This window comes from Electrophorus electricus, chromosome 6 (assembly GCF_013358815.1).
Source record: "Electrophorus electricus isolate fEleEle1 chromosome 6, fEleEle1.pri, whole genome shotgun sequence".
NCBI lineage: Eukaryota > Metazoa > Chordata > Actinopteri > Gymnotiformes > Gymnotidae > Electrophorus > Electrophorus electricus.
Window position 1 is genome coordinate 21031274 of NC_049540.1, and position 25760 is coordinate 21057033.

General features: G+C 45.4%; 1 protein-coding gene across 1 annotated transcript in view; it reads right to left on the reverse strand.

The window, feature by feature from the left end:
• The window catches only part of nrxn2a (neurexin 2a), a 212124-nt gene that overhangs the window by 93589 nt on the left and 92775 nt on the right, over nt 1-25760 (reverse strand). The window contains exons 15-18 of the mRNA XM_035527281.1: nt 24748-25129; nt 22564-22754; nt 18001-18174; nt 17743-17865 (exon numbers count right to left, since the gene is read on the reverse strand). Coding sequence (XP_035383174.1) covers nt 17743-17865; nt 18001-18174; nt 22564-22754; nt 24748-25129 — 870 coding nt within the window. The remainder of the gene's footprint in view (nt 1-17742; nt 17866-18000; nt 18175-22563; nt 22755-24747; nt 25130-25760) is intronic.

A 25760-nucleotide genomic window follows, 5' to 3' on the forward strand; every position in this document is an offset into this window, starting at 1 on the left:
TCCTGCGCTACCTGTAGAGGCATGGGCCCAGCACAGAGCCCGTGGATGGAGCGGGAAGCATTTAAATGCAGGCTCAGATGGTGGAGCTTGGGAGTTTCTTAATGAATCACAGTGTGCCACTTGGGAAAACGATGGTGTGCTCTTTTAACAAGGATTGTTGTTATTTACAGGCTGGCTCCAGATTTAAAATCATGGTTATGGAGAGTGCTTCTGTGTGTGTGTGCGTGTGCGTGTGAGTGTGGGCATGCATTTGAGTAAGTAAATCTATGTAAAGTCTTTGGCTGAGATTGAGGTGGTGACATCATTACTCTTTCATCACATTCTACAGACTATCGGATGGGCTGCACCGGCTCAGGCGATTGTCTTGAAGGACAGGAAGGGCAGTCTCTGCGTGCCGGCGATAACCGTAGCAGCACCCACAGCACAGACAAGCGGCAGATAACACGCTCATGCTTTAGGCCGGGGAGCAGGGCGTGAGGCGCGGCTGGAGGCAGGAAGGAACAGGGAACCCACACTGCTATTAAACTCGCGGATCGAAATTCATTTAATGTTTTCGATTGACCTGCTTGGGCGTGAAATCTGCAAAGTGGGGAGGAAAGAAAGAAAAGGCAACTCCCATATTATCTTTACATAGCCCTTTGGCCACAGACAATCTAGATGTCCGCAAAACGATGAAGATAAATGAACAAACTGGACACGCCCACGCGGAGTCTCATGGCTTCCCTTCCGAGACGAAACAATTCGATTCTCAGAAGGGCCCCAGTACAGTCCCCTGAACATGCGCAACACGGAGCATGTCTTAAATGCTGGCGCGCCTTGCGCAGGCTCGGGGTTGAGTGCCTCGCTTCAGGCCAACTCTCAAAAGAAAGACCTTCGGTATCAAATCCCCTACAGCGCCTTCCCTGGGCGCTCCATTGCGGGACTCCTCAACGTGCGCCCTGAACGGGACGTGCAGTACCCTTATCGTGTCTGCCAGACAATTGAGTACCGTTTACACGCTATTACCTACCAATAGCAGGAGGAAATAAAGGCAGCGCAACCGTATCTGCAGTCATACCGTTGGAATACCGTACGTCTTAATAGTTTTAAGCTGCATGGCAGGGATCATTTCCATGTCTTAACGAGCTCTTAATGGTCACGGTCGTTATGCATGCCATCATGTTATTATTGAAAATATTGTGATATGAGATATCCACCACCAGCTCGACACAAGGGCGCTGCACAATGCCTTTTAATACAGGCTGCGATTAAATACAGCAAGAACTGAACACAGCGTTCTACGTGCAGGGAGAAAATGCCTCTCGCCCACATATCTGCAGGTATAGAAATACCGGGATTTGTGTGTTTTTATTTTCCTTGCATGCAGGCCTAGCGTCAGTTTCCAGGTTTTGTTATAAGCCGTATTTCCACAATATGACAATGCGGTGTCCAAACAGCAGATAAGCTACTCCACACAGCAAATTAAGTGTTGCTCGAATGATCGTGTTCCGATATGATTAAAGACGACGCGCAGGCGAGCTCAGTTAGCTCGTTTCTAGGCCATCAGCACAGTTAACAAGGACATTAGACCAGTCGTTGGATTAATTATTCACATTCCCGGCACGTTCTGTATTCACAAGCTTCGCTAATCTAACATCAGACAGCGGCAGCGAGGTCTGTGCCGGAGTGGAACGTGAGCGCCACGGCTAGCCGGTATTTCGTCTGAGGGGCATTAGCTTTGATGCAGCCGGAGGAGCATCACCAGGCGTGAGTGGCAGGGCGCTGCATGTCGGCGCCGTGACAGGGTGCTTGGGGATATATTTATCTAAACACCTCGTGAAAACCGTACCCTTTGCGCCAGGGGTTACAGGGGTGCGTGCAGGGTCTCTGTGCTACGATCGATTGCTATTAATGATAGTGACATTTAAGGGGGGGGGGGAGAGAAGAGGGGGGGTGTTACAGCTCTGCCTCGGAGGAGCGAGATAAGAGGGTGCGAGGAGAGGCTCCAAATGAGAAAGTGGTTTATTGCTGTTGTGAGAGCTTTCACTCAAACCGCACTTGTTTCATGGCAATAAAACACCTGCTTTACAGAGAATAAACTTCCCCAGGTGATGAAAGAGACTGGGTCTCCTGGCCCTGTCCGCGCCTTCCCTCCGTAATGCACTCTGCTTGTCTCTCTCTCTCTGTCGCTCTCTCTCCTCTTCTCTCTGCCTGCGGTTCGGACACCCGCGGGGAGCAGGAGAAATATCAAGGCTGAAAGCCGCATGAGGCCACGCCTCGTCTCGGGGTGTGTGTATAGCTGCAATCGAGAGGTGACTCGTATGGAAGAGAGTAGGTCGAACACATGGAGAAAGAGAAAGGGAAAGCGTTATTTACTCTGGAACTCCCTCCTCTTGAGCAGACCTGGACGGGAAAAGTGCAGCAGAGGCTCTTGGGAGCTTGTGAACGTCTGCTAAAGGGTACTGCCATTAGTGCAGAGCAGCGCCGTCCAGTCAAAACAAATCAGCGGTGTATGGTGCCTCTTAGTCCTTGAGTGTGTCCCCAGAAATATAGGCCTTCACTCAACTGACCAGGCGGAGTGTATGGAAAACTTCATGCCTCTCAATAACCGCTGCCTCTCTATGACTGCAACCGCACTATGACCACCGCCTCTCTATGACCTCTACCTCTCAATGACCGCTGCCTCTAAATGACTGTTCCCTCTCTATAACTTTGAGTAAAGGTAGATGGGAAGGGTTTGTTGATGGTGAAGTGCTCTCCAAAATGTAGTGTTGAAATATAGGGGCAGCTGTAGCTCAGTTGCATAGTAATCAGAAGGTTGCCTGTTCAAGCCATACCACTGATGGGCCCCTAAGCAAGGCTCTTAACCCTAAATTGCTCAAGTTGTATTAAATCATAAAAGTCATTTTGGATAAAAGCATCTGCTAAATACTGTAAATGACAGCTGCCTCTCTATTACTGTTCTCTCTCTATGACTGCTGCCTCTCTAGGACTGTTCTGTTTCTATGACTGCTGCCTCTCTATGACTGTTCTGTTTCTATGACTGCTAACTATGACTGCTGCCTCACTTTGACTGTTCTGTTTCTATGACTGCTGACCCTCTATGACTGTTCTGTTTCTTTGACTGCTGCCTCTCTATGACTGTTCTGTTTCTTTGACTCCTGCCTCTCTATGACTATTCTGTTTCTTTGACTCCTGTCTCTCTATGACTGTTCTGTTTCTATGACTGCTGTCTAACTATGACTGCTGCCTCACGTTGACTATTCTGTTTCTATGACTGCTGCCTCTCTATAACTTTTCTGTTTCTTTGACTCCTGCCTCTCTATGACTGTTCTGTTTCTATGACTGCTGTCTAACTATGACTCCTGCCTCTTTATGACTGTTCTGTTTCTATGACTGCTGTCTAACTATGACTGCTGCCTCACGTTGACTATTCTATTTCTATGACTGCTTCCTCTCTATGACTTTTCTGTTTCTTTGACTCCTGCCTCTCTATGACTGTTCTGTTTCTTTGACTCCTGCCTCTCTATGACTGTTCTGTTTCTTTGACTCCTGCCTCTCTATGACTGTTCTGTTTCTATGACTGCTGTCTATGACTGCTGCCTCTCTATGACTGTTCTGTTTCTTTGACTCCTGCCTCTCTATGACTGTTCTGTTTCTATGACTCCTGCCTCTCTATGACTGGTCTGTTTCTATGACTCCTGCATCTCTATGACTGTTCTGTTTTTATGACTGCTGTCTAACTATAACTGCTGCCTCACTCTGACTGTTCTGTTTCTATGACTGCTGCCTCTCTATGACTGTTCTGTTTCTATGACTCTTGCCTCTCTATGACTGTTCTGTTTCTATGACTGCTGCCTCTCTATAACTGTTCTGTTTCTTTGACTCCTATCTCTCTATGACTGTTCTGTTTCTATGACTGCTGTTTAACTATGACTGCTGCCTCTCTATGACTATTCTGTTTTGATGACTGCTGCCTCTTTATGCCTATTCTGTTTCGATGACTGCTTCCTCTCTATGACTTTTCTGTTTCTTTGACTCCTGCCTCTCTATGACTGTTCTGTTTCTTTGACTCCTGCCTCTCTATGACTGTTCTGTTTCTTTGACTCCTGCCTCTCTATGACTGTTCTGTTTCTTTGACTCCTGCCTCTCTATGACTGTTCTGTTTCTTTGACTCCTGCCTCTCTATGACTGTTCTGTTTCTATGACTGCTGTCTCACTTTGACTGTTCTGTTTCTATGACTCCTGCCTCTCTATGACTGGTCTGTTTCTATGACTCCTGCATCTCTATGACTGTTCTGTTTTTATGACTGCTGTCTAACTATGACTGCTGCCTCACTCTGACTGTTCTGTTTCTATGACTGCTGCCTCTCTATGACTGTTCTGTTTCTTTGACTCCTGCCTCTCTATGACTGTTCTGTTTCTATGACTCCTGCCTCTCTATGACTGGTCTGTTTCTATGACTCCTGCATCTCTATGACTGTTCTGTTTTTATGACTGCTGTCTAACTATAACTGCTGCCTCACTCTGACTGTTCTGTTTCTATGACTGCTGCCTCTCTATGACTGTTCTGTTTCTATGACTCTTGCCTCTCTATGACTGTTCTGTTTCTATGACTGCTGCCTCTCTATAACTGTTCTGTTTCTTTGACTCCTATCTCTCTATGACTGTTCTGTTTCTATGACTGCTGTTTAACTATGACTGCTGCCTCTCTATGACTATTCTGTTTTGATGACTGCTGCCTCTTTATGCCTATTCTGTTTCGATGACTGCTTCCTCTCTATGACTTTTCTGTTTCTTTGACTCCTGCCTCTCTATGACTGTTCTGTTTCTTTGACTCCTGCCTCTCTATGACTGTTCTGTTTCTTTGACTGCTGCCTCTCTATGACTATTCTGTTTCTTTGACTCCTGTCTCTCTATGACTGTTCTGTTTCTATGACTGCTGTCTAACTATGACTGCTGCCTCACGTTGACTATTCTGTTTCTATGACTGCTGCCTCTCTATAACTTTTCTGTTTCTTTGACTCCTGCCTCTCTATGACTGTTCTGTTTCTATGACTGCTGTCTAACTATGACTCCTGCCTCTTTATGACTGTTCTGTTTCTATGACTGCTGTCTAACTATGACTGCTGCCTCACGTTGACTATTCTATTTCTATGACTGCTTCCTCTCTATGACTTTTCTGTTTCTTTGACTCCTGCCTCTCTATGACTGTTCTGTTTCTTTGACTCCTGCCTCTCTATGACTGTTCTGTTTCTTTGACTCCTGCCTCTCTATGACTGTTCTGTTTCTATGACTGCTGTCTATGACTGCTGCCTCTCTATGACTGTTCTGTTTCTATGACTCCTGCCTCTCTATGACTGGTCTGTTTCTATGACTCCTGCATCTCTATGACTGTTCTGTTTTTATGACTGCTGTCTAACTATAACTGCTGCCTCACTCTGACTGTTCTGTTTCTATGACTGCTGCCTCTCTATGACTGTTCTGTTTCTATGACTCTTGCCTCTCTATGACTGTTCTGTTTCTATGACTGCTGCCTCTCTATAACTGTTCTGTTTCTTTGACTCCTATCTCTCTATGACTGTTCTGTTTCTATGACTGCTGTTTAACTATGACTGCTGCCTCTCTATGACTATTCTGTTTTGATGACTGCTGCCTCTTTATGCCTATTCTGTTTCGATGACTGCTTCCTCTCTATGACTTTTCTGTTTCTTTGACTCCTGCCTCTCTATGACTGTTCTGTTTCTTTGACTCCTGCCTCTCTATGACTGTTCTGTTTCTTTGACTCCTGCCTCTCTATGACTGTTCTGTTTCTTTGACTCCTGCCTCTCTATGACTGTTCTGTTTCTTTGACTCCTGCCTCTCTATGACTGTTCTGTTTCTATGACTGCTGTCTCACTTTGACTGTTCTGTTTCTATGACTCCTGCCTCTCTATGACTGGTCTGTTTCTATGACTCCTGCATCTCTATGACTGTTCTGTTTTTATGACTGCTGTCTAACTATGACTGCTGCCTCACTCTGACTGTTCTGTTTCTATGACTGCTGCCTAATTATGACTGTTCTGTTTCTATGACTCTTGCCTCTCTATGACTGTTCTGTTTCTATGACTGCTGCCTCTCTATGACTGTTCTGTTTCTTTGACTCCTATCTCTCTATGACTGTTCTGTTTCTATGACTGCTGTTTAACTATGACTGCTGCCTTACTTTGACTGTTCTGTTTCTATGACTGCTGCCTGTCTATGACTGTTCTGTTTCTATGACTGCTGTCTCTCTATGACTGTTCTGTTTCTATGACTGCTGTCTAACTATGACTGCTGCCTTACTTTGACTGTTCTGTTTCTATGACTGCCGCCTCTCTAGGACCGTTCTGTTTCTATGACTCCTGCCTCTCTAGGACTGTTCTGTTTCTATGACTAATGCCTCTCTAGGACTGTTCTGTTTCTATGACTCCTGCCTCACTATGACTGTTCTGTTTCTATGACTGCCGCCTCTCTATGACTGTTCTGTTTCTATGACTGCCGCCTCTCTATGACTGTTCTGTTTCTATGACTGCCGCCTCTCTATGACTGTTCTGTTTCTATCACTGCTGTCTAACTATGACTGCTGCCTCTCTATGACTATTCTGTTTTGATGACTGCTGCCTCTTTATGCCTATTCTGTTTCGATGACTGCTTCCTCTCTATGATTTTTCTGTTTTTTTGACTCCTGCCTCTCTATGACTGTTCTGTTTCTTTGACTCCTGCCTCTCTATGACTGTTCTGTTTCTTTGACTCCTGCCTCTCTATGACTGTTCTGTTTCTATGACTGCTGTCTCACTTTGACTGTTCTGTTTCTATGACTCCTGCCTCTCTATGACTGGTCTGTTTCTATGACTCCTGCATCTCTATGACTGGTCTGTTTTTATGACTGCTGTCTAACTATGACTGCTGCCTCACTCTGACTGTTCTGTTTCTATGACTGCTGCCTCTCAATGACTGTTCTGTTTCTATGACTCTTGCCTCTCTATGACTGTTCTGTTTCTATGACTGCTGCCTCTCTATGACTGTTCTGTTTCTTTGACTCCTATCTCTCTATGACTGTTCTGTTTCTATGACTGCTGTTTAACTATGACTGCTGCCTTACTTTGACTGTTCTGTTTCTATGACTGCTGCCTGTCTATGACTGTTCTGTTTCTATGACTGCTGCCTCTCTATGACTGTTCTGTTTCTATGACTGCTGTCTCTCTATGACTGTTCTGTTTCTATGACTGCTGTCTAACTATGACTGCTGCCTTACTTTGACTGTTCTGTTTCTATGACTGCCGCCTCTCTAGGACCGTTCTGTTTCTATGACTCCTGCCTCTCTAGGACTGTTCTGTTTCTATGACTAATGCCTCTCTAGGACTGTTCTGTTTCTATGACTCCTGCCTCACTATGACTGTTCTGTTTCTATGACTGCCGCCTCTCTATGACTGTTCTGTTTCTATGACTGCCGCCTCTCTATGACTGTTCTGTTTCTATGACTGCTGTCTAACTATGACTGCTGCCTCTCTATGACTATTCTGTTTTGATGACTGCTGCCTCTTTATGCCTATTCTGTTTCGATGACTGCTGCCTCTCTATGACTGTTCTGTTTCGATGACTGCTGCCTCTCTATCACTGTTCTGTTTCTATGACTGCCGCCTCTCTATGCCTATTCTGTTTCTATGACTGCCGCCTCTCTATGACTGTTCTGTTTCTATGACTGCTGTCTAACTATGACTGCTGCCTCTCTATGACTGTTCTGTTTTGATGACTGCTGCCTCTCTATGACTGTTCTGTTTTGATGACCGCTGCCTCTCTATGACTGTTCTGTTTTGATGACTGCTGCCTCTCTATGCCTATTCTGTTTCGATGACTGCTGCCTCTCTATGACTGCTGCCACCAGAGCCACGCCCTTTCGCACTGCACTCACGCACATACAGCAGAGACAACCCACACACGCTGCATCCTAATGTGAGCAGCCCTGAAGAAACGCACACATTGTTTACGTACCATATGCAAATGTGGATGTGCATAATATGAGACTCATCAGCAAGATATACTCATCAAGCGAACTAACCGCACACTGGCTGGCAAACAAAGGCCTCAACCTTCTGTCTCCACCTCCTCAGCAAGCTGCGGCGGTGTGAGAGAGGCCGGATACCGAGATCCAAATAAAAATGACCTCCACGAGGCTTGCATAACAGATTCACGGAGCGGGTGAAATTGTGCAGCTGCTAACATTTGCAGCGCTATTACTCTGAGTTTCCTTGCTGAGCCCAGGAAGCAGAAGGCCGAGTTCACAATGCGCAGGTCATTTTAGTGTGTAAATGAATTTGTCTTCCTTTGATTAACGCAGCTCAACAAATAAATAATAAAAAGCACCGCAAGTGGATAGATAATGAGAAAATAAGCCCTCCAAGCAAAGACAAGAAATGAAAAATGAGACACATCAAATTAACTCGCGTGTTCTTTTATATATATATATATATAAGATTCTAGGTGAGAAATTGCAGTGTACTGCAGTAAAGGATGTAGAAACTGCAGTGAAGTACAGAAGGTTTCCCGAGAAACAGGACATTTTAACTCCTTCATCAGATGGGTCCTGTTTCTCTGGAAACCTTCTGTACTTCACTACAAATGTTAAATCTCTCTCTTTCATAAATAACACATTTTATAAATAAAACACATTGTTGCTACATCCCATGCATTCTAAACCCTGCAGTTAAAATGGCTTTAGTGTGAGCATGCCAAAGAAAAAAATAACCCAAACCACATCATTTTAGTAGCCTCCACCCTGCAAGGTACTCTCATAACTTCAAACTGTATAAGTTTCTTCTGAACTGCAAGAGAGGGAGAATCTATTAGAAAAGTTAGCACCAGCTCATACGATGTGTTTCGCATCCTTGGAACTTGATTTATCCACTATGTTGTTACTGAGTGAAAATGGCAACAGCCTGGTGGAGGGCTCTTGGGAGAGAGAGAGAGTGTGTGTGTGTGTGTGTGTGTGTGTGTGTGTGTGTGTGTGTGTGTGTGTGTGTGTGTGTGCGCGCGCACACGCGTTGTTTTGGGGCATGATCAGACATTTTAGGTTAACTCTCGTATGCGCGCCACGCAAGGTCCAGGGATTCATGACCGCGTGGACATGGAGCAGCGTGCAAGTCCGGATCAGCTGGGACTGCTCCTCCATGTTGCACTCTGATGCTAATTGGCCCAAGGACGGGTAAAGTCAACCTGGATACGCCAGCCGAGGAGTGAGTCATGGCGTCCTCCAGCGGCCTGTAGGGCTCCGGCCCCTACCACGTCCCCATTCTGGCTCTTGCTCTGCTGCCAGACCCCTGGCAGCACTGCGGGACCAGGCTGTCGGGGCGACGTCCAGCCCGGGCCCCTGGCAGCACTGCGGGTCCAGGCTGTCGGGGCGACGTCCAGCCCGGGCCCCTGGCAGCACTGCGGGTCCAGGCTGTCGGGGCGACGTCCAGCCCGGGCCCCTGGCAGCACTGCGGGTCCAGGCTGTCGGGGCGACGTCCAGCCCGGGCCCCTGGCAGCACTGCGGGACCAGGCTGTCGGGGCGACGTCCAGCCTGGGCCCCTGGCAGCACTGCGGCGACGGCCATCTTGGCTGGGAGTTAATGAAGGGAAAGGCGACAGCTCACTACATCAGGCTAATCCCAGCGCTCACAGGTCACCCGAAGGTCGATAAAGGCCACGGCAGACATATTTGTCAGGGATAATAACTCCCATTACAAATGTATTCAAGGGCTCTTTTACAAATCCTTCATCAAAGGACTTTTTTTTTTTGCAAAGTCAGCACCCTTACAAGCTAAAAGTCCCCTCTGTGTTGGAACTGCCTTGTTTACACATGCATTGGCTGACAGGGAAATCACCACTTAAATTATTTCTTAAAAACAAGACCATAGTTGTTTCTGACAAAGATGTCATAGCATTGATTTGAAGGGAAAAAGGGAAGAATTCGTCTGACCACACACCTCCGAACTAGCGCACATCCACCGAAGCAGTTTCTGAATTCAGGAAGCAGGCTTTGTGGGTGGAAAGGTGCAGTGCTTGGTCTAATCTGACATCCACATAATTCTGTGAGTTTGGACTGTGTGACAGGGCCAGCTCAGAGGCAAAGAATCCCTGAACCTCACCCACTAAAAATGTGCCGCAGCACTGCCGGATGTTTCATATTAAAATGATCCAAATTCATGTCTGCCAACCGCTGACTATTAATCAGGTTGTGTTGTGCTGTCTCAGAATAAAAAAGAAGGGTGAAAAAAAACTAGCACAGGTAAATGTTTATTTGGCAACTCAAACAAGGTTTTTACTGCTATTCCTCCCAGTAGCACACACACACACAGCATTGCCAAGACGCCAGTCTCACTGGAGGCAATGAAGGCAGTGGTAAAGTCCTTGGCTGACGGCATTTGAAGACAGTCTCCAGTTGTAATTATTCACCGTGTATTATGAGGATAAAGGCAGCGGCAGGCAGACCTCGATGCTTTGTGGGTGAACGTCATTCATTGGGCTGTGGACGTGCCTCCATCGTGCTTGCTGTCAGGACTGAAGGGCAGGACTGCGCAGCTCTGTGTAATGTGGCAGAGAACGCCACAAGCCCTCTCCTGCTGCCCTCAAAATTCAGAAGTTGGACTTAATGTACTGTACACACCAGTGTACTGAGTCAGATGTCACTCTATGATATTTTTGGTCAAAAGCAGTCTCCCGTTTGACTTTCCTCTTTGAGCGGGTTCGACACGCTGAAGTCAGTCCTTTCGGGAATCAGAGTTTCCAGCTGGCTAATTTTTAGCAAGGCCGACAATAGCACTACAACAGCGCGAACACTAGAACACGTGCGGCCGTTCTTTGCTCGCTCTGCTTGTGCTCAATCGTTCCAGCAAGCCCGCCCTTTCAAAGGAAGGCCCAGGCATATCACTAATTCAAAGGCTCACATCGCGCACGCAAAATATTCAGAAGATCCGAAGTTTGGTGTCTGGATGCTGAGACACCATGACGAAATCTCCCCTCGCAATTAACAGACAGATCCGGTCTGGGTCTTCCGTCAGCAAGCGTCTCTGACGGAGCAGGCAGGCTGTAGGCACGCGGGTGAACACATAGGAGAGGGAGGAGCCCCCATGGAGTGAACCAGGAGCAGAGAGGAGCAGAGAGGGAGCGGCGGGCCAGCTGCCGCAGGGCGAAGCTTCGTCTCAAGGCCGTCCTAGTTCTGTCACTCTCCACTCCTTCACGAGATGGGGAGTGAGAGACATCCAGCGCGGAGCAAGCCCGAAAGGCCAACCCCCACAGACTGCTCCTGCGCTGCCTAACAGCGGAGGGGATGGTTCAGTTAGCCATTTTTTATTCGGGGCATCTCCTGACCTCTCCCTGGCGATGTATCACAGAGCAACAGTTTTCACTCCTCCAATTATTCCACCTCTCCGTGACCGTGGACAGACAGTGACCTTTCCATCCATGCCTGCTATTATTTTGTTATTCTCATTAAAATAACCGTCACTGGTACTTAACATCTGTGAGGCCTGCCAGACAATCACAAGGGGGTCTCTTCTTTGATTCACGGGTTAGCAGAGCGAGGAGCAGCCGGCCTGTCAGGCTGGGGCGACGGGGTGGGGGCAATGGGTGGTCCTGCTGCTACACTCAGCCAACCACGACCAGGGCGGTGGAGGAGGCGCGACATGGCTAGAGAAGTGACGCATACAGAAGGAGGGGGGGAAATGTGTGAGAGAGAGAGAGAGAGAGAGACTGAGAGAGAGAGAGGGAGAGAGAGAGAGAAAAAAAAAACACCGGTGGCAGTTGGGTTGCTGGGAAACAAGTCCTTGCGGGCAGAGAGTCTGCCTGGTGAAGCGGGTTGGTTTATTATTTTAAGGTAAGCGCTCTTGGATGATGCTTAGTTTATTCACAGAGTCCCGATTCTTTCTGACTAACAACTCGTGTTGCTGGAAACGAAAAGCAGACGTTCCATCTGAGCCTTATGAAATATAATTTCATGTGCCACAGCAAAAAGTGGGGAAATAATGAACTCCAAAACTTGCATAAGCTTCCAAATATAGTGGAAGCTAGACAATACAAAGTGCACAATACAAACTGCTTTACTTTCTGACTTTGATGGAACACGATCCACGTTCCCTGGGAATTATGCCTCAGTCTGTGGGTTTAATGCAATTTTCATGTTACGACTGGATCTAGCTATCACTACCAGAATTCCATATGACATGATATTGCACTTGTGGTATATATATCACCTTGCTCAGTGAAATATCTATATCCATCTAACTGAATACTAATCACAAGGTTATTCTTCTCATCTCCTTCCACGTCTCACCCTCTGTGTCCAGTGAGGATCAAAGTCTCATTAAGTGATCACCAAGGGAACTGAGGTATTGTCAAGGACGAAAATACACATATACAAACAAAGGGAGGGACGAGTCAAGCTCACTCGTCCTCTGTGGCCTGCTGACTTTAACAAAACATCATAATGAAGGCCTCTTGGCTTTCAAGGTCAGTCCAGACATTTTTTTAAGTTTTTCTTCTCAAATAAAGAGCGATCCCTGATACCGGAACACTACCAGGACGTACTGTATTAGGACAGCATTAGCACCAGTACTCTAACAGAAGGAAACGCAAATACCCACTAATAGTTCTGTTGATAGTAATCAATGTTGGTGCTGACCACTTCAGGAAAGGGTGTCTGGTATACAAGCTAAAAGAGAGCAACATAGACCACAGGAATCAAAAACCAACAGAAATGAAAATATTTGTGGAGCTGGTAGCATCAGGAAGGCTCTTTTGTCAAATGTAATTTATGTAATGCTGACCACCAAGTCAGGCAGAATGATTAGATCTGCTGGTAGAGTGCAGGATAAGCACAGAACTGGAAAAGAATGTGAAATTCAGGAGGAATGTGAAATCTAGGAGGAATGTGAAATCCAGGACTGTGAAATCCAGAAGGACTGCGCGACAGCAGCTACAGAAGCAGGGGGACCAGGGTCCAGGGCTGCAGAGTATCAAAGAGGATTTGAAAGTGCAGCATGTGTTTAGTGCAGTGGCCAGGGACAGAGCAGAGGCAGGAGGTCTGCTTGGAGAGCCATTCAAACAAGAGGAACGAGGACAGATTCGGACCTCTGCTCTACACACACACACACACACACACACACACACACACACACACACACACACACACACACACACACACACACACACACACACACACACACACACACACACACACACACACACAGTCACAGTGAGCAGCCAGCTGTGTCCTTTGCACAGAGGAGCCCACTGGGAGTTAGTTACCAGAACCTCCAGTGGGGTAACCTTGGGGTAAAATATCATGATATACACAGGCCATTACAACACAAGCTGTTGGCACGTTCGGAATAACAAAGTGTGGGTATTTTCATTCCAGTTGTGATCGCTCCAAAATTCTCCAGTTGCGTGCTGCATCATTTGCGACGTTCCGCCACACTTTGATCAGAGTGACGAACCGGAGTTCCCGGGCCTTCCAGAACACTGCGAACGCCTTTAAAACCGCACAGTCACTAGTCCCGCCTGTCCTTATTGCGCCGTTGCTTGGTTTGAACTTCCTAGCGATCGGTCTCACTTACCTCACTTACCGCTCCGCCATTAGGGCCAATTCCCATAGTGTTCTGGAAATAAAACAAACTCAACCACACAAAACAGCATATCATGACACGGCTCGCAGCCAGTCTGTGGATGTCCATGTGTAGGTATCAGTGTAGAACAATCCTGTAACATTCATGGCTGTTAGCGAGGGTGTTAAAAAAAAAAATCGTGTTTATGAAGATTGTAAGCTTGCCTCAGCAGAGGCCCAGGCTGAGGGAGGTTACACTTTCATAGAAAGTATTGCGTGGTAATAATATTCCCACATAATTCTTGCTAATTGCCTTCATGCTCAGTATAGAGAATCTGAGGGAGGATGTGGGTTCCATCTTTGCTTGTATTCATCTGTTCTGTCAATGCGACCCTCATTCAGACTCTGTGCTGAGATCCCTCACTATAAGAGGAATCAGTGATGTGTTGAATGTCGCACATTCACCAAACAGAATTTGAGATAATGACATTCCCAAATAATCTAAGATAATTATAGAGGTCAAACTATAATTATCCCTCCATATGTTTGCGTTACTGAAAAAACCTCCCTCTGCGAGAAAACAAAAACAAGTGAAAACTGTGTGGCATCCACGAAAGTAGAGGGCGGATTTATGTGGGTGGGGGTGTGTAGGTGTATGGGAGTGTGTGTGGGGGTGGGGGATTCTGCCTGCCATTTACACACTGTTTCAAGTAGCAAATGTCTCATGCTGTGTTGGCGCTGGTCCAGGTCACTGTTGGCCCCAGCGTTTCTTTCTTATTATATGAAATGATCGCGCTTTTCTTTTTTGCTTTTTTTAAAGATATTTCTTTATAAACATCTGTGCCCCACTGCAAATGCTATAATGAGAGCAGTAACACAGGTGTTGTGGTAATGTGCTGAGAATTCCTTTCATTTGATTTATACCAACTGAAAGAAAGAACAACATTTCGACACTTTTCTCAAGTTCAAAATGAATCTGTTTAATACTCTGCAGTATCAGTAAACTTTCTCGAAACTTTTAACTCATTTCCATTGCTGATTTTTTTTGGGGTTTTATTTTTTTCTAATAATGGATAAATCCTCAAGGGTGAAAGAACAGCAAGGCAGTATCCATTACCTGAATGCTCACTTCACCCAGCCAATTTCCACCATGTTATCCTAATCAGTAAGACACCAGCAGGCTGTTAAAATGGTTTGAGCTGTGCCCACATAGCTCTTTCTATCTAGTTTGTTAGCTACATTTGCTAAGGCTATCTAGCCACCAAAAAAAAAGGCTTTTTATATAACATACCATTTGCCCAGACAAAATGGATTTTACCCTATGCAGTGGCATTTATGCAGTTCAAATTTTTAAAGTTGCTTTATAATCCTCCACTTATCTGTGTTGTCGGGAATAGATAAATAACTATAAATAACTCCGTTTTATCCAGGTTAAGCTGGTTTTCCTTTCATCAAAGCTAGAGGGGTCAAATAATAAATGGTAAATTCCAAAAGCCCTTCCTGGGTGTAGCTCCTAAGAGGAACCAGCTGTGGTCTGACATAAAGGCACTGGCATCAGTGTTCCAGTCTGTCATACTGCTGCACTTACAGGCAGCAGGACATTTTTTTATGGCCAACAGCTGATACTCATATTGCAATGTCCATGGGATTTCATGTAAGAAAACTGAAGCTTTTGGCAATCAACCATATTTAAAAACGAATACAGTATTTTAAGCATATGTGCAACAAACAAACGAAGGAAACACCATATTGTCGTCTTCTATAGAAGAGATGGTATTATATACATGATTCAAGTTAGCTAGCAAGTCTACAAGCTGTCACTGAAAAGCGGTACAACGCCATGGATTTCGGCAGCGGCCACCTTGGGCCAACTGTGTTTCTTATTTCTTCACTCTCTATCTGTATAGGTAATTGATTTACTCATTCAAATTCGGAGGCAAGTGGGGTGGCTAATGATCTAGAACCTTCCTGCAGGTTTCACCTCCAGCCAACCTTATTCCGCTAATCATGAACTTCAGGAGGCCATAAACAGATGGACCTGGTGTGCAAAATTAAAGTTTGGAACTAAACTCTACATGGTGGGGTCTCTGGTCTGAAACTCATTATAAGTCAGTCTGGGCTTCATAACCAAACCAAAAGGCAGAACAGTGCTTTATCGCCATTTGTTACTTTGGTGTGCAGAAATAAAGGCGGCCATGACAAGGTAGGTGTAACGGTATTTTCTGGACCCTTTTAGCGTTTGCGCTCCTGCCTCATCGCATCTGCTCTTAGTGCAAACGCAAGCGCAGCGCTGTATTTTCCTCACTTCAAGCAGGCACACAAAGACGCGTCCAGTTTCTCACAAGACGATTTTGACCACATCGCTCCACAAACATATATCTCCCAATTTCTGATTTCATATATATTTTTTTAATTATGTTAGTCAGACAGCTGGCGTGTCATTACGCATGGAAAATTATATAATTGCATATAAAATTATATAATTCTTCACATGATTATGTAAATAATCATATATTATTCATATATATTATTTTCATCATAGTGAACAACAACAATAATAATATTTCGAGTGCCGTATATTTTGTTGTGGAGACTGTACTTTGACAAGTATGTCTCTTTCCTTATCCGTGAATTTTTGTTTGCGCTTCCGTTCTTGCCCGCTTGCTGCCATAACAAAATTGTCTAACGCTCGGATATTTTAAAATAAATGAGTGGAAGCCATCTGATTGGATATTGTGGCTGCGAGCCTGATCACACCTGCTGATCATGTATTCTGCCGAACCTAACCTCTGTTTGGAACCGCTCCGCTCAGCGCTGGGTTAGAGCGTCTGCGTCGGTCACGATAAGCGCGAACAACATTTCTGCCGACCCCACACATGCCTATCCCACGGTCCTCCACTTTCTGCGCTTGCGAGCTCAGAGGAGAAACCATGCAATTGGTATGCTTAGAACACATTTTAGGCCGATAATAGAAGCAAAACTCCGAAAGGGTTTTGATACTACAAAATATCGTGTTGAAAAGTGAAAAGCAGCAGTGAGCTGTTTCACCAAATCCTCTTCATTTTAAAGACCACCTTCAACCATATGCAAATGTATACACCCTCAGCACTAAGCATTCTCTCTATAATTCTTATCTTAGTCAACAAATAGTGGGATAATTTCACTCTATTGCTTGACCATTCATCCGACTTACCTGCATTCACCTTACACAGGACAACGGCTGCAGACTCGCCTGTTTGATATGCACGGCCACGTCTACATGAGGCGCATAGTCGGACAAATCAATTATCTTTAAATGATCATCTTAAGCCCAGGTAAGCAGACTCGTACTCGTGGTAGCTACGGGCCAGCAGCACTGTGTGATATAATAATAAGCATCTATGGGGCTGGCGGGCAATTATGTTGTGAGGAGTGTTACCATTAAGTAGCTGTTTGCACTTTAGAGAAATAAACAGAATGACTGTAAAACAAATGGCAAGGCAAGTTCTATGAGTCCAAGAGAAGGGTCTCCTTTTTGGTGGTGTAAGGAAGCTACACACAATAAATCCCTTAACCAGATTATAACAGCATTAACAGGTCAGTTAACTTCGTCCTGATGGTCATCTAGTAAGCAGCACGCACGCACACACACACCTGTAATGATGTGCAGAGTAATTTAGAAAAGCAAAGGCATCTTATGCTGTTTATCTTTGCTCGACTAACTAGACCTGTGTCCAGTTTTGTTGTCAAATATAAGGGCAGGTGAAGACCTCCAAGTTAAGTCCACCATATAAATAAAGTCATTTCATGTTCATTTGAAAAGTAGTATTAACTTTTAATTACATGTATACGGCATGTTGGATATGAAATGCACATAGAACTAACTAAATCTCGGTGGCTAATTACTATGGGATAGCATGCAACCACACAGCAGACCTTTGAATTATACGGTTAGTGGGAGGCTAATACCTCGCCATTTAAGATCACACTAATTAGGTTGTTTTGCCTTTCAACCATTTAAGGGGCTTGAAGTACATACTGCGGTGCTCCAACTTACAGCAAATATACGCACGGCCAATTAGAAGTGTCTCTGAAGAGGGCGTTTTGATGTGTAGCTAATTGAAAGAGGTAAACAAGCACTCTTTCTGGACCTGTCCGCAGGGGAAATAAAGAGGTACTCACGGTCACTGCAGAGAGGCCCACTGTAGGTGGTCATGGTACAGTCGCAGGTGAAGCCCTCCCACTGCTGGAGACACACGCCCTGGTTGGAGCAGGAGTCCTCCGTGCAGGTGGTGCCAGGTCCGGCTGGAGGGGGAGCGAACCATGCATGGGTTGCATGCGGCAGGTAACGGTCGCAGCAGTCTGAGCCAACAGCACAACTGAGAAGCCCCGACTCTCAGCGGTGAGTCGGGAAGCGGGGCACATCAGATGAAAACTCACCATCGCATCCTCTCTCCACCTGGCCCACCTTGTGCAGGGCATCGGCGATCAGGTCTGGCAGCCTGCCGTTCAGGTCTAAGGAGGCCAGGCAGCCCTGGTAGCCGTCCCGAGACGCTATCAGTTTAGGCAGGCTGTTGTACATGTTCTTCCCCACACCGCCAATGTACAGCTCTCCTGAGGAACCAAAGAAGGCGTTTGGAAACGTGAGACTGATAAGCTTGCTGTGAATGAACGGAGCAGTTCATCACCTTAAACATATTGCGGTTTAAATGTTTTATTTGCTCAGTAAAGTGTTGCATGGTGAGATAATCTTTTTCTTTCTTACTAATGATTTAAAATCGTTTGGTCAGTTCATTTGATCCTTATTCCCTAGGGATGACGGAGAGCACAAATGTACTTTTGATGTGCGGGGGGGGGGGGGGGGGGTTTGCTTCTCAAATCAGCTTATAATTACATTACCAACAAAGCTGTCCTTCAGCCCCGAGACAATATTCAGAGCAAACGGCAAAAGCACATAGACCAACAAATTGGAAGACAAGGAGCCCATAGCCTCCTGTGGTTCTGCTTGCCTGAATTTCAACAACTGCAGACCCCGACAAGCTGTGAGATAACTAAAGGGGAACACACATACTAACATGCAGAAACACTCACATGCATACATGCACGCATGCCCACACACACACACACACACACACCTGCAGGGCTATGCGTGACTAACCCAGAGTCAACAGCCGTGGTTCTCTGCTGTTACATCATCCGTGTGCAGTATGAGCTGCATGCTGCTGACTGCTCTATTCTTTCTACACATACCTACACACATGTGCTCATTAAGCTTTTAGCAATTACATTACATGGATATGGGCAAAGATGTAGAGAGAGAGACCCTCCAATCCTCTTGCAGAGGTAAGTGTGCTTAAAGGGCATTATTTGTGAGTGAACTCTCTATCCAATTTCACTGAGGTTTGGCAGTAAGACAGGCAATTATGCTCTATAACTGACAAGCAGAAATACATATGGCCATTTGCAGCCCACAGTGCAGATGCCTGTTTTGCCTGGCTGTTTGCTGAAGCATGCTCTTTCCCTCTCAAACCGACTAAGGCCAATTAAACCATCGGTGAAAGCACTCTTCATAATCCCCTCAACCGTATTTAATTTGATCCAACTCTGGAGAAGTTGCGATATGTGATTATGACCTTTCTCTGTCATTACTGACCTCTCGACATACTAACTGCACATAATTTGCCTTCGGCGCTTCTGTAAGAACAACAGCACCTATTTGTTAGGGAGGTCAGGGCTCTCCTAAGGCCACCCCATTACAGACACTTCCAGAATCAAGGAGGAGTGTAACACGAGGAACGTGGCAGACGTCGCTGGCCTGGGATTCGAAATCAGGGAATCCTGTGAAATTTCATCATCTCTTGTGCGTTATAAGTTGCACGTAAGTGCACGCGAGAGAGCCGTCGAAGGTATCTCATTCAGAGGGCCCTCCTCTGTGGCAAAAGTCTGTAGGTCGAAACCTGCCTAGCAACCAGCCCCCAGGAACCATCTGTGCAGTCGTCTTGCTCAGAAGACGAGCAGAAGAGGCGGCAGAGGCCGTGGCGAACGGCGTACGGCACGGACCCGCGCAGCTCGCTGTGACACAAAGACTAGCGAGGAGACTTCAGTCACACGCATCCAATACATCCAATTATACAGCCAATAGTTTTTTTAATCGCTCATCCAAAGGATGAGTGGGCTGGGCATATGCACGGAGGGCCTTTTGGCTCAGGGAGGGAGGAAAATCAATTGCGTTCAGAATGAAGGAACTGCAGAGAAATTGTAAAAAAAAAAAAGACATCTCCAGCCAAGCACCAGTGATGAGCAGCGACAGAGCCCTGTGCCTGCTGGGAAAGGAACACCTTCCACTGTGGTCCATGAGCACGAGGCCTGCACATGCCATTGCAGTAAGTATTACCCTGCTGCTCCCCATGGCACCGTCGTCCCCTGTGTTCCCACGGCCAGGAACAGCCTCCTGCAAACACCTGTAGTAATGTTTTACACAACTAAAGGCGAATCCGACTGTATTGAATTGGATTCGTTACTCTTCATTTTGAAAAAAAAAACAGAACAAAACTTTTCTATTGGCTAATCTCCGCATTATAAAAAAATGTCATGCCTTTAACTGCTGTTATGTGTTTATTATGGTAATAGCTCATCTCTGTACATACATGTGTAAAAGTGTAACATTACTATGTTGTCTTTAGCAGTGTCTTACCCCTATTACTTGGGTAAATTACCCTATTACCCCCTTATTCTGTTTTTTGAATGGGAATTCATTTAGAATATAAACATTTATCAAGGACAGTAATAGTTTTCCTTTAAAAATACTTACGATAGAGGTCATGTAAGCTCAAAACTAGAAAGGTGACCAAAAACACATTAGGAGATGTGTTCATATCATCTATGTACGTGTGTTTGCATGTATGTGTACTCATGACTCACAGAACAGACAGGTTCAGTCTTTACAAACCCACCCAACATTCTGCGTTGTGACAGATTTTGCCACCTAATGGCAAACTGTTGGAGAGCTATCACCACACTTCACAACAACGCCACACTGACATTTCCTAACTTGTTGCAGAGAGAAACCAGAGGTAACAATTAGAGCACATCCCAAGACGATGAAACACACGACCCGAAACAGCTGTAGGCGTTACAAGAGAAGCCAAGTCTTCAGGCTAGACCGCAGAGGGCAGACATGTTGGTTAGAAGCTCGATATTAGCGTTACGTAACACGTGTCTCCTCATGCCGATAAAAAGAACGGGTCAGCTCCGACTTGCCACTGACAGCTCAGACACAGCACCCCTCAGCGATCCAGCCCCCGCCATCTGAGCATGCTCATTTCACACTTCAGAGAGGAGGGACAGAGCCTCAGGATTCCCACACTTCCTTCTGTTCTCGTCTGCGTAATTGCTTGAGCAATTACAACCGGCACATTGTGCAAGGCTGTTCTTTTGATGTTTAAAGAACTTGTTCTAAAGAAACCAAATGAAAGGACCCTTGGAGGCAGCTGTAGTGACAGCAGGAAACACTGCTGTGCAGGCTTTTCTGACACACACTTTCTCACACGTGCAGAAAGATTCAGTGGTTCAAATGAGTTGGTTTTGTAGTTGACAAACATTGGCTTAAAAAAAAAAGCACTTTAAATATTGGATATAATTGTCCTCTGTCCTCTTCATCCTGGAGAGTTGTCATTATATCCCACTTAGCGACATGGTTCGGGAAAAAAAAAGAAGCTCTGTAATGGTTCAATGGTCCGCAGGAATCACTTCCTGCTCTTCTGGATCATTTCCCATTAGCGGAGCTACAAAGGCGCGTGCAGTGGTTTAGTAAATACCGAAACTCAAAGCAGCTGGTTAGACAGCTGATAGAATCATTTTTCTTGGACCATCAAAAAAAGCGAAAGCAAATGCACTGCCTAACGTATTATGAGGGGGACTGGTGAGAAGGCTATTTCCAAGATGAATTGGCTGTTTCCATATATTTCCATTAGGCTGAGCCTCGCTGACACTCTTCTAAGAGGAAGAACCACCATCAGAGGAATCCATCTGTGACGCTGGGTAAGTAGAAATATTCATGTTGAAAAATTGCCTAAAGAAAGCCTTCTCCAAACACTCATTCATAATTACTTTCCAGGGCAATTATTTCTGAAACATCTATTTCTCTTGAAATTAAAAAGTCCCGTTTTCAGATTTTTTACTGTAAATGAATCACTCATGAACAGTCAGCATTAAACTGCCCTCCCAAGGTCAGTGACTCAGATTTCTTTTTGTTTGTTTGGATGTGTTAGCGCGGAGATTTTGCTGAACACGTGTGCAAACCTTTGAATCATCTGATAGAGTTTAGAGATTATAGCCAAAAGTAACTGAGAGTGGCTGATTATAAATGTTTTGATAACTTCCCAATTACCATTCTTTCCCATTAGTTGTGACTTAAAACTGAAACAAGTAGGGCATTTTATTTTAGCATACATAATGAGGTTAAGCATATGCACACAGCAGGCATGCATCCTCTGTTATAATACTGGTGGCACAATACTCAGGTAGCAAAGCGGACATGGAAGCATATTGAAAAGCCAGGATTCGGTTTAGTTCCGAATCATTACTCATAAATAACCAAGATTGAATCAAGCGCGTTCCGCATCCTTATGGAAAGTAACTGTTTCCCCTGAAGGCATTGCTGTTTGTTGTTCTAACTACGGACAGGAAAGCAGCCCTGCTATGTTGGGGTGAATTACTGCAAGGGAGAATTTTTATTTTTCTTTTCTTTTAAAGCGATGCACCTGGTGAGCTGACAGCTTCATAAATAGCTTCAAGGAACAGCTGCTTATTACAGTTTTCATGGAGTCAGAATTAAACGCAAGAAATATGCGAAGCTAGAAATGTATGAGATCGTTTTAATAGCATTTTCCCAGCTGTCCAACCAAGGTCAAATGGCTTTTCCCAAGGGCCAAAAGATGCGCTGTCCGCCTGAGGTCAGCTCATTAATCTGTTCTAAACTGAGGGCGTTTAAGCATACGCTACCTTTTAGGTCCAGGTTGCGAGCTCCATTGGAGTGCTGCGTGACGGTGCGCGAGTCGATCTTGAGCATGTGCACGTTGCTGTCATCGCGGGACACCACTACGTTGTGCCACTGGTTGTCGTTGAGCGGCTTGTCGGAGTTGCCCTTCATTAGCGATGGCCCATTGCCCAAGTCAAAGACGTAATGGATGTACCTGCAATACATCAGATCCCACTGCAATCAGAAGGGCCAGCCAAAACATGCGGCACTTTTACGACGGCAACGCTGGCTCTTTGCTTGCAAATCGATATCTGTAATAAGCCATAAACTACTGGCACTGGCAAAGATCGTTCCCCGTCAAGCAGTTTAAACCTGGGCTGTGCAAAGCGTCTTTCTGGGCTTCAGTCGCTGGATGACTCCCTCCCCCCCCATGAACGTGCCAGCATGCCAGCTGTTAAACATTATAACGTCATAGTTATACCATGCATCCATGTGGTTACATGAAGCCTTTTGTTGTTGTTGTTGTTGTTGTTTGTTTGTTTGTTTGCTTGCTTGTTTATTTTGGCATCAAACACATTTACACCAAACATTTTTATGCGTCTCATTTAGCTAACTGTTCCATGACCTGCTTAGCAGGCATGTCAGGTGACTTTCCCTTTACATATCTCATCTTGTTTGACAGCAAGTTATTATAAATAGCCATTAATATCGCACTGTTTCCTAGACAGGCTCAAGCTATAGCAACAGAGACATTATAGAAAGAAGAGGGGGAGAGAGAGAGAGAGAGAGAGAGAGGGGGAGAGAGAGGGAGGGAGAGAGAGAGAGAGAGAGAGAGAGAGAGGGAGAGAGAGAGAGAGAGAGAGAGAGAGAGAGAGAGAGAGAGAGAGAGAGAGAGAGAGAGAGAGAGAGAGAGAGAGAGAGAGAGAGAGAGGGGAGAGAGAGGGAGGGGGGGAGAGAGAGGGAGAGAGGGGGAGAGAGAGGGAGGGAGAGAGAGAGAGAGAGAGAGAGAGAGAGAGAGAGAGAGAGAGAGAGCGCGAGAGAGAGAGACAGAGAGAGAGAGAGAGAGAGAGAGAGAGGGGGAGAGAGAGAGAGAGAGAGAGAGAGAGAGAGAGAGGGCAGTGGTCTCTCATTACAGTGGCCTCATTCAGCATGTAGTTGCAGGCTGCAGTAAGAGGCAAGGCCACCTGCTGTCTAATTGCTTACTGAATGACTAGCTTTCTGGACGCCGGAGCTCGGTAAGTTAAACATCTGAGCTTCCTTTGCCTTTTACAATATTAATTTTCCCTCCACTGAATAAAATGGATTCTAGAATAAAAGAAGTTTTTTGTTGTTGTTGTTTTTTTTTTGTCTTTATGTGCCATTATTTGCCACGAGCAAAATGGATGGAATTGTCCCCGAACTATTTACCAGGGCAGCAGAAAGAATAGCTGGGAGTGTGTTTGCATTAATCCTGCCATGCGGCACAACGCTGTGTGGGTTGCAAATGAAAAGAGAATGTGAAAGGCCACTCATTTTATAAGATTAATTAAACTCTTTTTAAATTTTTTTTTATCAATGGTCATTCAGTACATTCAAGGCTCTAACCTAATTATGCACAATGTACTGAAAAGGAACATGAATATTTAGAACAGTGTATCTCAATCAGATTTAAATCTACGCTGATATCAAACAGACATCACTATTAGCCTGAAACTGCTCATTGGTTTAAAACACATATAACACATATAACACAAGACTGACTTCTTTCCAATTCTACCACCTGAATCTGTCATGATGTTTATAATGTGGATCATCAAATCTTTTTCATATGCATTTTAGTATAGATTCACTTATTTGGTTTCCACTGCACCCCTTCCAGCTAAGACAGGAGAATGACTTTGATCTGGCAGATCTCAGACTGAGTCACTGATGGGAGTTACCAGGAAGTGCTAATTGAAAGCAGCCAGCTGTCTGTAAGTGAGAAGAAAGAAGAAGAACAGGTACGGAGTCCAGCACTGCGTTTCTCTAGAGTGGAGAACATCCAGCCTACCCCAGGAAATAAGGTGAGTGTCGGCACACAGATGTCGACACTCTGCTCCCGGCGCAGGACTAGGCGTTCTCGGACATCAAACACGCTTTGGTCTAGAGGCACAGAGTTAAATCATCTCCGTCTCCCCGCACCGCGCATGGGGGTCTCGGGCCCATGCTGTTGTTGCCGCTGAACTCACCCTTTGACCAGCTCCACCACGATGAAGTCGCTGCCGTCCCCGGAGTTGAAGAGCAGGAGGCCGTCGGGGCTGGTGGTCTTGAACTGGAAGAAGAGGTGCATGGAGGCGTAGGCCTGCAGGGTGGAGAGCGCCACGTAGCCGGCCCGGCTGTGGAAGCTCACCGGGTCGGCCACGATGCGGCGCAGGCCGAAGCGGGCGTTCAGCTCGCAGTAGGAGATGTCACCGTTCCTGCACTGGTCCAGGTAGTGTACGCCGTTGAACGCCAGGTCCTGCAGGTGCCCGATGAAATTGGAGGGCATGACGGAGATGAAACGCCGCTCCGTCATGATGCCCGTCTCGATGTGGTGGAACTCCAGCTGCGTGTGCGCTCCGCTCATCTGGCCTGGAGCAGGAGCAAGTAAGTGGGCTCAATTAATCTGGCCTGAGTGTGCCAAGTGGGCGATATGCAGCTGAAGCAAATGTTTTCAGGTTGAATACAGAATTAGAAACATTAGAAGTAGAGCTAAAATTCTGTGAAAATATTTAATAGAATTTTGTTTTTTTTATCCATCATTGTAGTTGCAATTTAAGTTGCAATTATGTACAATTAAGTTAAACTCCAGGTATGTATATATATTCCACATAGTTCCAAACAGCTACCAAGAAAAATTCTAACCTTGCTTTGTTCTGACATTAATATAATCGGATGCAGCTTTTCGGATTCTTCATTTTAACAGAACTATTATAGCACTATTGCAACTTATATAATGACATAAAGATAAACAAAATTAGAAAGCAATCTCATAAATCTACACATAGTTGATAATGTTTCAATAATGTGATATTGCAATCTGAAAATTGCCCTCTTTCTAAAGAAATATTGATATGAAATGGATTGTCTATGCCTAATTAGTAAATCAGATCCCCTGTGTATAGAGGAATGGTCTTAGATCCCCTGTTCTTCTAGAGAGATCGTGTATAGAGGAATGGTCTAATATCCCCTGTTCTTCTAGAGAGATTGTGTATAGAGTAAT